The sequence below is a fragment of the Falco rusticolus genome, chromosome 4 (genome assembly GCF_015220075.1).
Source record: "Falco rusticolus isolate bFalRus1 chromosome 4, bFalRus1.pri, whole genome shotgun sequence".
Taxonomy (NCBI): Eukaryota; Metazoa; Chordata; class Aves; order Falconiformes; family Falconidae; genus Falco; species Falco rusticolus.
The window spans coordinates 7,276,575-7,291,524 of NC_051190.1; the positions used below are offsets into that span (position 1 = coordinate 7,276,575).

Consider the following 14,950-nt stretch of genomic DNA (forward strand, 5'->3'; position numbering starts at 1 on the left):
TATTTCAAATCAAAGTCACCGCCATCAATCAGCTGAGACAAAACGTGCTTCTGCCTTCTATTTCCACCCACCTTCCCCAGCAATTCAACCCTCTGACCACGCTGTCAGGAATGGAGACTAAAAATATGCAAAAGCAAAAAACAAATAAGCCATAAGAAAGGGCAGAAACAAGTACATAGCCAGAAATCTCCACAGTGGTGAATACTGCTCAAAGATAACAGAGCTGAGTATACAGAAGCTGCACTGACTATAATAAACCAGTCAGAGTCGGGAAGGGTGGAAAAAAGCTTTCAAGACATTAAAACAAAGTTCAGGAAGAAGCAGAAGTGAGGAATACTGGAGAGGAGTGATATTTCACAAAATTATTTTTTTCCAACTAAATATTTCAGTGTATTTAGACAAAGTTTAGCACAATACAAATCACATCGAAACAGGCAATGAAGTGACTCCAAAGTCATGGCATTCTGAAGTGAAAAAAAGTTCAACAAAACATATTCCTCCCAAAATCAGAAGTGATACCAAAGACTGAATGTACCTTTATAAACTAAAGGGGGAATAAACAAGTCTATAGACACAACATCCTCTACAGATTTGTTGACATAAATTAAGTGAAAAGTATTTTTGCTACATGCTTACAGCACTCTTCCCTGATATAACAGGTTTGCTATAGCAACATACAAATAATAGTTTGCCAAATACTCTCACAATTTAATATAAACACACAAAACAAAAATAAAGTTACACTTGCCAGTGATTAGACACAGCCTAACTGCCATTTGTTCCAGGTAAGCATGGCAGAGATCCAGCAGATGCCTGATGCAATCCTGGACAACGTGTCCTGAGACTGAAGAATTAAAATCTTCCTTCAGATTTTTTTTTTTTCCCTCTGTAAACTTACTGTTTGCATCAAAAGTGTCAAAAAGGTGCAGCTGTATATTCTATACAAGTTGTAGGGAGAATTTTAAGCTTGTCTCCCATGCAACTAGAACACGTGAGATGCAGCAACCTTCTAAAGGATCACTTTATTCTCCTCTTCCTGTAGCAGGATACAAATGCCCTTCTATTAGTATTCCCTGGGTGCTCCAGTTCTGCATCCTCATTGTGCTAGGTGCTAGCATCAGCCCCCAAATTCCTACAGCTTCTTACTGTAGATTAAACAGCAAGCTGCAGAGAGATAGGAATGGACAATGAGATACATCACGTTAGCAATAAGGAACATTTCTATTTAGTCCTCAGCAATCCAACATGAACACTGCTGAGCTTTTGTGCATGTCAAATAGAGTTTGAAACTACTATAGTAAGGGAGAATGCTGCAGAAAGTTTGAGGAAAATACAGAAGAGAGCAAAAAGTCATCCACTGGAAGTGTTGAGTGGGAAGAACATTGCCACTAATCAACATTCATCCCCTCTAGTTAAAGAGGGGTACCAGGCAGGGAGGGCATAAGCCCCAGGGAGCCTTGAAAAGGACAAATGGCTCACACACTGGATGCAGCAAAGAAACTGGAAGGAAAACGGAAGCCATACAGAAAGAATGATAACAGGATCAAACCTAGTCCTTCGCAGCAGCATTCTCAATGAACAAGATACAGGCAAGGTCAGACAGCCACACCATGGTAGCTGAAACACCTGGTGGCACGCCAGTCCTAGCTAAGAAGGGTGGGGCACAGCATGCTACATAATCTAGTTTATGTGCAGACCATCACCCAACCCAGAGACAGAGATTATACCTTCGCCTCTTTTTCCCCCACTTCCTACAGAAGGAAGCTAGTGATCACAAAGCCTTTATTGCCCTAGCAATTCACAGGTGGATCAGCTTACACAAAACGTTAAGTGTGAGGTTCAGAACTATGCTGAATGGCTTGAATGCATTCATCACCTAGAGAGATGGGATCTCAAGCCAGGACACAAATTACAACACTGAACAAGTGACTGGCAGGATGCTAAGAGCATCAGTAACAATTGACACAGGGATGACAAGAGACAACAGGAACAGCATCCCTGAACACAAAGCTTTCAAAGGTGGAGTTAAAAATAGATTTCTCTGAAATAAATACTTAAGAGAAAGGCCAAGAGTTTAGTTTGTAGAAACGGAAATATGCCTGGAGGAAACAGTCATAACCGCATGCAGATAGCAGATGAATGTGTACCATCTATAAATAATAAGCAGACAATCACAGCAAAAGCCCTCCTGAACACCATTTCCACTCCCATAGAACTGCTGGAGGACAGAAGGCACACTATTTCAAGAACAGCAGGGCCAAGAGCAACAGTCAATTCAAGAGAGGCCAGACTTGCAATCTTCAGCTAGGAACAGAGCTAACATTTTGGCTTCAGCATAACATAAGAAACAAGAGCCAGGCTGGAGAGGGTCCAGGAATAAACCTGAGGAGAGTAGTTTAATGATGCACAGTCTGCACAGTGAAAGGAGAGGCAGAGGGGAAAGTAGCTGGAGAGACAAGTGGGGCCAAGGATGCAAGTAGATTTTTTTCTTGTTTTATGTTTTAAATCCTGAGAGAAACTAACGCATACCAGAGAAGAGCCAGGTAAAAGAACAAGGCGTATCTAGAGGATGCAGAGAGTCAAATTAAAGGAGAGCTTCCTCTTCCACTGCCCACAAGGAGATGTAAAAGTGGGGAGATAGGAGCCAGTACATTCAGTCAAACTGTCCCTGAACAAATTAACTAGTGCAAAGAGAAAAAGGAGATACAAGCGGTGACAAAGTCTGAGAAGCAAATCCAGCAGCAACCATCACACTGGGATCATCAATTCAAGGTATAAAAGAAACAATAATAAACAGAGCAGTCATTGTCACTGTTCACAATGCTCTCAACTGCTTCATGGCATTGGAGAAGGCAGCAAGTCACACTTGGACAGATGGACACTGAAATGACAGAAGGTAGAGGTGCAAAAGATGCAAAGAGTAAGTGATCAAGACAATTAGGAAAACACCAAGGGCTGGTAAGAAACTCGATAAATGCATTCAAGTGCCAAAGAGCACAGAGTCTGAAACAAAAAGGTGAATGTCATGTGTCTTCCACCTATCACTTCGTTCCAGCAGCAGAGAAAGCAGTGAAAAGAGTTCAGTGAAGACCGATACAAACTAACAGCCCTCTTGGTACGGTGGGAGTACTGAGCCTGTATCCCAGCATCAATGATGAACATGCAGCCAGGAAATCCACAGCTACGAAGATCTATTCAATCTCATCAGAATAGGTGAAAGACAATAGCAGAATACTTAGTAGGAAAAGAAAGATAATGCAGAGAAGACGACAGAGGCAGGAAGAAATACAAAGGGCAAGACTGGTGACAAAGTTACACCCACTTTGGTACGTATCCTGCAGAAGAAGCATCAGACAGAAAAACCCCAATCTTACAAAGAGATAAGAGCTAGGAAAAAAAAGTAGCTACAAAAGCATGGATATTTGTTGTATTTTTTACTAACAACACAGATATCCCAAAGATGTGAGAAGGGGAAAAGGTGTCAGTCCTGTTATTGCACATTTGCTAACGAAGAAGTGCAGGACAGCACCAAGTATTGTCCTCAAGCAGGGACAGAGTGCAAAGCTATAGGGACTGCAGAAAGAATCCACATCTCCAACAGTAAGGAGAAGAAAAATGCTTAGATTAAAAAAGCAGATTCCTAAGAACTGCAGAATGAGAGTGGTAACACAAAAGGAGAGAAAGGGAGAGGAAAAGGGAACCAAGGAGAAAAGCACTGGGGACAGAGACGGCAATGGCAGCAAGAGATGTTTTCACACAGAATACCTCTGACAAGAAGTCAGAAGGATTCTCAGTCCACTGAACTTTGAAAAATACCTGTATTACTACACAGTGCAAGACTGTCATGCCTGCACCTTCCTTCATCAAGGAGTAAGGGCTACAGCTAACACAGGGAAAAATGTATACTGGCACCCTATAATGAATCTTGGGTAGCTTTTTAAGTCCTGAAAGCTTCAGTTTAAAAAAATACCAGGGAAGACTAGAGCACTCTTATTTCCTTTTAATACTCAAAACCACTGATCTCAAATCAACTACTTACTATTTGCAACACACCTTTCTCTCCCTTTGTTGGTCCAGTTCTGTGCAGCCCTGAGATGTCCTCACATCGTTCACAGAGGACTAGGCCTGCGTGGAAGTTTAACGCCACCTAGGTAGAGCTGGCAGCAGACCGTAAAGGAGCACATTTGTTTCCTGCGCACCTGCTCAGAAGCAGACAGCATGTATGCCACCCAGGTAGGTAGAACGCAGCTACTTCAGGGTTCAAGTCAAGCCTGCTTAGAGAATCGTAATTTTGCATTTTCTGTCTTCCTATTTATAAACATAACCATGCAGATGTTTTCTAAATATTTACTGAGAACTTCCATTTCACTAAGGAAGTCAGTCTGGAAATGCTTTAACCAAACCACCCCAAAGGGCAGACAAGCACTGTGTACATACCTGCTCTCCTCTAGCAACTCTCTGGAGGTGACTTATGAGCCCCAAAACATTCTGTTCCCCAACGATGATTCAGTACCAGAGTTGGACCTACATACCAACCCGGTGTCTCATCTGTATGGAATTAGGCAAGAGTACTTCACAGCCTGAAGCACTCCAGAACTAAAATATGCAGCACAATACAGAATGATACTTTGCAGCTGCAAGATGTCAGCTCCAAGCTGCAAACTCCCGTCTCTAACAATCCTTCTGCTACGAGGGGGCCAGCTACATTACAATTAAAGACAGCAATGTAAACTTGGCAATCCTCCCTATGTAAACTACAGCTAATCAGCTGCTAACAAATTCCTGGCACTCCAACAGTTGCGTCAAAGTATGTCTTAAGGACATTAAAGTTTTTTTTCCTTCAAGTGTCCACTCGCATGCACCCTTCCCAGAACAACATAATGGCAGACCGCTGTCAGAGCAGGAACAAAGTCTCAACCAGCATATTCACTCACCCACACGAAGTCACAACTCAAGAATGTCTTCAGAACAGGCTGTTCATTTGGTGACTAACCTATAGCCCTCACTTAAAAAGGCAAATCTACTTAATGACCAAAAAAAATCCACACCCACTTCATTTTTAGCCACTTTGAGATACTGGCAGAAATCACAGTGAGAATGGAGGGGAAAATAAAGCCCTCAGCACTAAGCAGCCTGGGTTTATCTATGAGCAAAGCAGTCAAAAGCTGCGGCCAGTGCAGCAATCCACCCCAGCAGCTTCTGGTAAAAGCAGGGCTTGTTGTCACTGCCAGTTGCTTACTGTGAATGGAGCACAGGTTATCATACCTTATTTTTCCACTAAAAGTGTATCTGTTACATCAGGCATCAAAAGAACTAACCCACAACAAAACAGGACATGCCAACAGAGGGAATGCCAGCCAGGGCTATGCTAGAACTGGTTCCACTGCCACCTTGGCGCAATACCCTCAAAGATGACCAAAAAGCACAACCAGCCACTTTCATACTTCTGCTTGTTTCCAAATTGAAGGAGGCAAAATCCCACAATGGCAACTACCCTTCAGCTGTTCCACTGTCAAAGCATTTCCAATACCAGTTAGATGCCTAGGAAAGAGTGGCAGAGGTCCTACTGATCTGAAACAGTGGGGGAGGGGAAATATGGAGCTTTAAGTTTACTTCTGAACAGATGACTCACAAATCAACTGTTTCATAGAAGCCCTGAGTTAAGTACAGCATCAGCCTTAATGGCCTTTCCATTATCTAATTCTGAAGACCTCCACCACCATAGACAGTTTTGGACTCTCACTCAAAGCTAAACTCTGTGGGGTGTTTTGTGCCGCTGCACTCAGTGAGAAGCAACCTACAGCTCAGAAGGGAGGAAAATGGAAAGCAGGTTCAGCTTCCTGCTGAACAATAACCAACCAGGCACATCCCTTCCTGAGGGAAGGTTGAAAGGTGCACAGATCCACTGTCTTCCCACACTTATCCTTTTCCAGAACACAAAAGACAAATATGAAAACAAAATTAAGACAACAGTTCGAAGCTTTGCAGCCCCAATCTGATAAGAGTATCCACTTAGTCTAGTTTTCAAAGGAAGAATGTTCTACGTAGTTAGGGTTTACATGTTAGGATAACCAGGATTTGTTATCCTCCCCCCCATTCTTTTCAACATTTGAACCCTTCGGTCAGTTTTAATCACATCTTTCCATGAAGTAGAGTCTTAAGTATGAGGCTGTCCTGTTTTTCCATTATTATTACAAAAAAGGAGAAAAGTTTATCAATAGACAGCAAAAGAGAAGTTACAGAACAAACTTGATCTTTACAGACATCAGACAAGGCAGTCACTAAAAGCTACTAGAAGCCAGAATTATCAGTTTTCCAGCTTACACAGCTACTATTATTGCCCAGAACCATGCCCATGACCCGCAACAGCTTCAGGCTGTTATTTTTGCTGGCTAGTTTTGATGTTGTAAGACTCAGCCCCCATTTTAACAGAGATACAAGTGGGTTAAGAATTGCTGTTCTCTGTCCCTGTGGGAAGGGAACCTTTAAAGCAGGTCTGCTTTTTTATGCCTTTGAGCCCGACTCAGCATGAACAATGAAATTGGTCTATTTATTTTCATTTAACATTTAAAAAGAGAGCCCCAAGGTTTCATATAATTAACCTTACAAGCAACACATCCAGCAGCATAATGCTAATAGGCCAATCAGTTAAACTTAACTAACCAGAAGCATTTATCACCTTCAATTATTTAATTCAGTCCATTAACAAAATGGAAACATGTTCCAAAAATCACACCCCAAAATGGATTTCCTCCATTAAGTCCTTAAGTCTCCTGTCAGATGAACAGCATTCACCTTCACAACACCTACACCAGGGGGCCAAGTGTTATTTGCACCACTCTAGAGGGGGAGACAGTCAGAGCTGCACAAAGAATGCATGACAGACACAGGATTAGAGTCTAGGGCATAGCTCTGACTGTGCCCCTTAGGTCTCACACTTGCATCCTCAGTACTGGAGCTCCCTTTTTGTCTTGCTTTCTCATGCTTTCCATTCCTGCCTTACCTCTTTCCTTCACCCTGGGCCTCCCCTCCAAAACAGTGATGATCTCAAAGATTATTAGTAGTACTATCATCGTAATTTTATGCAAGAAAGTTTTCAAAATATTTTTGGCCATGAAGAATTAAAGGCTCAAGCACAGATCTGCCCAGTTTGTTACGGGCTACACATAATGTGTAAAAGGCTTTGCCTCACCTGGTGACCATGAAGAGTATACAGAAGTCTTCCTTCCAGCAAGTCCAGAATTTTAAGAGTTGAATCATTGGAAGCAGTAACCAGATAGTTTCCAGAGGGGTGAAAAGACAGACTGTTTACCACTGCACTGTGCACTACAGATGGAAAAAACATATATAATAGTCACTGAGACCAGTTTACATAAGCCCAAGGCAAAAGAATAAAATAAAGTACAAGTACATTCCAATTTTCTGTTATAAAGTTCAACAGGAAAATTATCATGGGAGAAACATTCCACAAAATCTCTTCAAAGCACTGGCGAAGAAGGGCAGTACTCAATTCTTGTAAAAATAGGCACTACTTTATTGAAAAGAAAAAAGCTTTGCCAATTATTCTGGGAGATTTAAGGCTACAAAAGCTTCCAGCATAGCCCCAAAATGTAAATATATGCAAAGTGAGCTATATGATTCTGTGAAAGAGCTGGACATTGACAAATTTTACTATTGTGGATCTGTTCTTCTCGCTCTCAAGTCATTCTAGAATAAAATCTATATGCTGGTGCATTAAGATGATGACTGAAATTACAATGAAAGAAAAACTGAAGCTTGGCATTGCACAGGTTCTTCTGTTTTCCTACCCAACTCTAACCAGGATTGGGTTTAAGAGGAACTAGGAAAGAAGAATCAGCAACTTGAAAATGGACCAGTATAAGCAGTATTTCTTCAGACATCCAGTTTGACTCACCGAAAATTTAAAACAAGTATGAACAGACAAACTATCAAGGGTATGAATTTCCAATAAATTAATCCTTCCTGTATGAAGATTAAGAGTTATTTTGAAAAGAGCTAAAGAAAACGCTCTAGCAAAAAAGTCAAACTACACTTAAGTTCACTGTAACATTAAACATCTAACTAATGTAGGGCTTTTCCCCCCCTCCCTGAACTTCTACAAAACAGGCTATTGAACATATTTATTTATGAGAAAAAGCAGTACATTACACATGCATAGCTTGCTGAGCATGTCTGACATTAAAGAATACTAAGACTATGCCTGAAGAGGGTTTTAACTATCAAATTATTCTCAATTATACTCTGTGTCCTCCAAATGCCCTGGTATCTTGAATCTACTACTAGTAATACATCCCCTTCTCAACTAAATTTACAGTCCCTTGAGAGTCTACTGTGCATTTCAAATCCAAACTGCACATCAAAAAACCTCAGAATAAATTCTGAAAGACAAAAGAACCAATTTTTTCTTTCCCCCAGATGTTGATTTTAAGCAGAAATCTGAAATAATCTTACTCAGTTGTAAAACAGAATGCATCTACTTTTGAAACTCTCAGGAACATGAGATACCTCAGCTTAAGTTCTGAGAACAAGTTCTTGACCTGTATGACTAAAAAAACACCTTACCACAGGTAACTTCTGAACAGTTACTCTTGTTGGTGAACACTGCTTCTACCACACTGCTAGATCTTCCTGTGTCTCCCCCAGCCCTGTACTGTACTATGTATTAAAGGATAAAAATTCTATGTGGAGTTTTTCCCCCTGAAAGAGTGCCAAATACATTTATCCTTCGAAAGTTTTATTCTGAGTGATTTGTAATATTCCTCACTCCATTAGTGTCTATATATTCAGATAAAGGCAAACGTATTTTCTTGACTAAGGCAAGTCCTGAAAAGAATTGCACAAATTAATATATCCTCCAAGTTCCAGACAGCAAATAAAGTATTTCCAGCTTCACCAAAAAACCTTTTCATAATCAAAAGAAATCACACAGACTGTGGCTGTATAAGCAGTCACAGCTGCTGCATCTGAGGAGTTCCTGGCTGTCATAAGCTCAGAGAAAACTTCACCTCTCCTCTGTCAAACCAGCTCATACCTCCCACCCGACCATTCACAACACCTCTGCAAAAACTTGCCTACATGTCCTGCAACCTCAGTTGATTTCATCTGGCAAACAACAAATCCGGTGCAGCATGAGGTGGCATCTCCCAGTGACTTGCTGCTACAAGCCTACCCTTCCACTAGCCAAGCCCTAGAAAAATAACAGTCAGGTAAGGGACTTAGACTGGGGGGTTAACAACTAAAACTGAGTCATGCCAGCCTACAGAGTGACTGAACATAACTGTCCCAAGTCTGACAGTACTAATTGTATGTAAACAGTGAATGCAACACCTTAGTAAACACCAGTGAGAAGATAAATTAGGATGGACTTGAAATAATCACAGTCCCTAGCAAAGGGAGAACGGCTATCCAGCCCCATCTGAACTGTGTAAGAGTACCAACTGTTCTTTTTAAACACAGTTGTTAAAAAAAAAAAAAAAAAAAAAAAAAGAGCTGTTTTCAGATCTGCAACAGAGGTGCCCCACACACAACTTTGCACAGGGCAAAAATGTCAGGTGATAAACATCAGCCATTTTTGTAGGGGGATGATCTGCTGTACGAAAATATTAGTGCCAAGTAGAAGACTGAATAAAGCATCTGTCTGTTCTGTACAGTAAGCGTGACCAGAGCATACTTTACTTCGCTAAAAAAAAAAAGGAAAAAAAAAAAAAAAAAAGAAAAAACCCCAAACTACACACTACACACAATACAAAAGTTTTGCAGTTTGCTCTCTACCTCCATCTTTCCTGGAAACTTTCTTGTCCTGGCGACAAGAGCAACACTACTAAAAGACTAATCAGTTTTGGAAAACAACTGGCAGGGCTACTCATCTATTAACTCCTCCATGCAACTTAATCTTTAAAATGGATTCCCTTGACATGAGGCAGCTGGAACCAAAGGAAAAGATGCCATCTAGTGGGACTGAGACAGCAGCTTCATATAGGACAGCCACAAAGCTAAACCCGGTTTAGCCAAAAGGCACGGGTATAAACCCTTAGAAGACTGGGACTTAACAAACACATCTCCAGAACACATTAAAAACGCATCAGTTTGCAGCCACAGGTGCATGCAATGAGTGCATGCAGGTACCACTGCAATTGTAGGTCTCTTTGGCCTTTATGACTATTTCTAGTTCAAAGTTTAATAGACAATTAGGATTTATATAGTAGCTGTTAAAAATAACACTCATAACAGGAAAAAGATCTCTTCAATAGCAAGTGTGTCAGACTAAAATGCCATTCAGTAAGGGTGGGATACAGGGGAAGTGTGTAATTCCAAGACAAAAAATAAACCTGGCAGCCAAACCTAAACCACACTAGATTCAGACAATTTAATAGCAGTAAGTGGAAAGCAGGAAGAGACGATTTTTTGAGCCAAGTTATACTGTGGCTGGAAACACACTGCAGATCTTGCCACTGTTGAAAAGCTGATAAAGTAGGTTAAAGGACAATCTGACACTGTTCAAGTATTTAAACACACTACCTATTTTAGCAACAAGACTTCAAGAGGGCATTTCCAACTATTGATATGGGTCACAAGTTAACAATACTTATTACACAAAGAATTACACTTCAGTATTCATCGTTGTAATTGTACCAGCTCTATACTGATGACTTGGAACAGTCATTAGAAGGCTTGATTTCCATTGGATCTTGTTAACTATCAGAGAACTGGGAGTGATTCTGAGTCCGTAAGAATAACTGAAGAAATAAAAAAATAAATCACATTATATGAGAGTTCAAGGAGCTCAGGCAGGATTCCAACTGAAGAATAATTCAAAGACTGCTCAGCTTGACTACGCAGGGAGAATACACTTGAGAGGACCACACCACAAGCCAAGAATAAAAGCACAGTGCAAGTCCAGGAGACTGATGCTAGAAGTAAGGAGTAAGAGTTTATTTTTTTTCCTACTCAAGAAAAAACCCTGTTCCAATGATAGTGGTGTCACCATCAGTGCTTAATAGTCAGATCAGATGATCATAATAGTGTTTCCATCTATATGCAAACAGCAGAAGAACAGCCCTCTACATACAGAACTACAAAAGCATTCTGAAGTTATTGCCAGACTGTTTCTATTCCACAGCAACCTCTTTTTGAGGAGCTTTTATTTTCTTTTTTATGGAATCCAAATGACTTCCATGATAATAGTTTCTCTGCAGACAACCTGCATTTGCTTTGGGATGAGTAACCACCATCGCTCTCATCTACCAGAAGTGGTCTAGTCTTTCACAGGTTGCTGTGAAGGAAGACAAACCAAAGAACTCTGCTCCTTAAACATCACTCCAGTTTCTCTGCCTTTCTGTATCAAGGGAAACTACAGAACTTTTACTGAGAGCCTGTAAATTCTTTCGCCACCCTGTGAGTAAAGGGATACACAGTCAAAAGCACCTTGAAAAGTGATTCTTGTTACGTAAAGCCAGCAGAAGCTTTAATTTAGAACTCAAAAACTAACTTGTAAAGTTAGCAGGAATCAACCACAAGCTATTTTACTACGTATTTTCTGCCCAGCATTCAGTTGTGAGGCTGTGGCAGCAGGAACCGACAGTATTTGATGCGGATGGCAGAAAGAACACAGCAAGCTCCAGCCCAGTACCTCTGATCTGCTTTACTAGCATGCCAGAAGCAGTCTTTGTGAAAAGTTAACAAAATTAAGTTTAACAAGCTATCTATAGTGGAAACAGTACTTGAGAATGCATGGATTTACAAAATACTACAGCAGCCTTAAGAATTGGTAGAGTAAAGGAAAGAAAAGCCTCATTTAGGCTCAGGAAACTAATATTCACAAAACGGGACAATCAAACTCACAAGGAACTTGCAAGGCCAGGAAAGCACATTTTTCGTACCCAGTTCTACCAAACAGCAGCACTAATCAGTTTGACAAGAACAGGTAATGGCAGAAGATGCCATTTGGAAAGGGGTGGGCGTGGAGATTCAGACTCCTAAATATAAAAACTAGCTAATCCAAGGACAAGCCGATCTGGACAAGTCATAACAAGGTCAAAACTAATTCTAGAAGCTGAAAACCAGATAATGCAGGAGGAACCATAAACAAGGATCATGGTATAGAAATGCAATTGATTGATTTTGGTTTTCCTCTTTTGTTAACTTTTCCTAATTTTCTCACAGAGAACTTAACCTTTTGCTTTGCCGGAATGCATCTGACTTGTCCCACAGGCTTATACAGAGGCAAAGACCACATCCTTTTCACTACACATCATCTCAAAATCAGTGAATACGAACCAAGTGGCATCACAAATAACACCCACGCACACCTGCAACATGGTTGCAGCACTGAGGCTTTTTTGCTTTTTTATGGTGGATAGTGGAGGAGAAATCAGAATAGAGTTGGTTCTCACCAACATGTGAGAATCAGTCTTGGAGCAAACACAAAACGAAGCATGACACTTGGTGAAAAAAGGCTTCCACTGGCAGGCCTAACCCAGTGCCTTTCTGGAAAAGCAGCAGGTGATGGAGAAACAGTCCTTGGACTTCAGAGCAATTCATATCAACACATGGAAAGGTCCACCTTTTCTAAGATCTTAACTTGCCTTGATAATGCTGAAGGAGTCTATTCATCCTAACGTCCCACACCTTCACTGTGTTATCTGTACCAGCCGCAGCAATGCATGTACCACTGGGATGAAAATCCACATGATTCACAAACCTGTAAATTGCAGTTAAATCCAATTGTTTACATTCAACTCTTGCTAAAGATCAAAAAGATCTTTTCAAGAAGGGAAGCTACATCATGGTGCATTGAATGCTATGGAAAGGAGATAACCTGAAAATGTATATTGCTGAATTCCTCTTAAGGCCTTGCTTATAATCCTGCAGTCTATTTGGTGTATATCTAAGCATACTATCTTCAATGTTTAGCATTTCAGGTGTAGGAGCTATAGGTACAAGCCTCCCAAAATCTGATGGATCCAACTGTCACAACAACATTTTAAAGTGTTCATTTAATGTTTGCATAATATACATCTTTACTAAACAGGATTTCTAGAGCGTGTACAAGACTGAACAGTTATTTTTCTTCTGTTAGGCTTAACTAACTTTAAGGTGGAACTTACTCAATTTGTGTCTGAAATCGTATGTTGCCACTTGGAAGGTAGTGAGACCGAGACCAAATTCCTTTCTGGACCTGTATGCAATCAATTTTTATTTTGACCTCAGAAGTAAAGTAAAGCCTTCAGAACCTTCAGTGAAGAGCACCTTTTAACTCCTCACACAACCTATGCCAGAAATTCGATAAAATTAATTATCCTTTAAGTATTCCTGTATCAAATGCTGAGGAAGTTGACATATTTCAACAGGTTGTTTGGACAAGCTATATTCTTAAGAGCACTCAAAAAAATAATGCTGTCTGCATTTGTGTATTACTTGGAAAGAACACAACTTTGTACTTAATTCAATGCAGCAAGAAATTAGGAAGAATTCAGTCTCAGTTCTCTAAGGACTTGCTTTGTGTTTCTGAACAAATTAATTTTTGCTGTGGCTCAATATTCTTGATGAAAAAAAATCCCAATTCAACAGCTGTTTTTCTGTTACACAGTGTTTTTTAGAATAACCTTGTTATGCAAAAATTTGAGGTTGAAACAAAGCAGTCAAGTACCAATCTACCAATACACTTTTGCTCTTTTAATTTACTTTGACTCAGAGCGAAATAAAAGAGCTTAACATAGCTAGAAGAAGAAATAAAGAATTTAAGCATCTTCAAAAACAAACAAGCATAAAGAAACTAAGGCTAGACGTGCTGGACAGTTACCAAAATATAACCCTTCAGGTTCTAATCTGGGGAAGTCATAAAAAGGTCAAAGCAATACTGGAAGCTCTTTTTGCATCTCATCCTCTGCTGGCTGCTTTTGTAATAGATGCTAATGACTTTTTAAGAGGTAGAAATGATTGCCAGGACAAGGACTTTCGACCATAGTCAGAAAACCAGGTGTACATTCATCAGACATCTCTGTTTCAGAAATCTCAAGAAGGCTGGTCCCCATGCACCACCAGGTACTTACCCCCCATGCTCACAGAAGGAGTGTATACATTCTCTGCTGTTTTTATCCCACAGTTTGACAGTTTTATCATCACTGGCTGAAACTATCAATCGTCCATCAGGAGAGAATCTAAGATAAGAGTTACAGCAATTAAGAAAATCCCCCAAAAGGTGTACAAGGTCAACTGGTTTTGGCCAGTTGTCAAGGTATGTTGGTAAAAACACTTTGCTCTTCAAGAAGTCACGCTGGCATCAGTGAGACTAAAAATTCAATTGCTGTAAGTTGAGAGAGAGAGAAAAAAAAAAAAAAAAAGCAGCTTTAAGACCTCAAACCATCCCTAATTCCAAAAGTACATAAAATAACCCTCAGGAAAGTCTTGAGTCCAACTTAAGACTTCCTGTCCTCCTTGCTTCAATTTAAGCTTACCTCAAGTTGTTTCTCTACCTTGATTCAAAACAAATCCTACCTTTGCAACAAGCATTCAGGGCACTACAGTTGCTCCCAAGGTAAACAGCTGCAGCAGAAGATCAAATATCATTTGAGCTCCTTACAAGAACATATTAAGCTTCTATCTCAAAATTTCACATACAAGACAGATCAATCCCTCTCTTCAGAGACATACATTTTGCAGGATCAAGACTTGAGTCCCTAACTAGAGATCATCATCATACATACTGCAAAAACATTCTTTCTGCTCTGTAGGCATCTACAGTACTACTGCCCACCACCGCATTCAAGAACTACAACGAACTTTTCACCTACAGAGAAACTGTGGCTTTATCCTAGATGCATATAATGCTTAAAAACTCAGCACAACTGAGATGGACAACTGAAAACCAAACCCAAGACAGTTACCTGGAAATAATGTTTTTATTATGGCAACACTTTCAGCATTTTGG

General features: G+C 40.3%; 1 protein-coding gene across 3 annotated transcripts in view; it reads right to left on the bottom strand.

Annotated features, from left to right (window-relative positions):
• POC1A (POC1 centriolar protein A) overlaps positions 1-14,950 on the bottom strand; it is a 59,549-nt gene that overhangs the window by 35,937 nt on the left and 8,662 nt on the right. For all 3 annotated transcript variants that reach the window (XM_037384909.1, XM_037384908.1, XM_037384910.1), the window contains exons 5-7: positions 14,073-14,180; positions 12,606-12,721; positions 7,193-7,326 (exon numbers count right to left, since the gene is read on the bottom strand). In XM_037384909.1, coding sequence (XP_037240806.1) covers positions 7,193-7,326; positions 12,606-12,721; positions 14,073-14,180 — 358 coding nt within the window. The remainder of the gene's footprint in view (positions 1-7,192; positions 7,327-12,605; positions 12,722-14,072; positions 14,181-14,950) is intronic.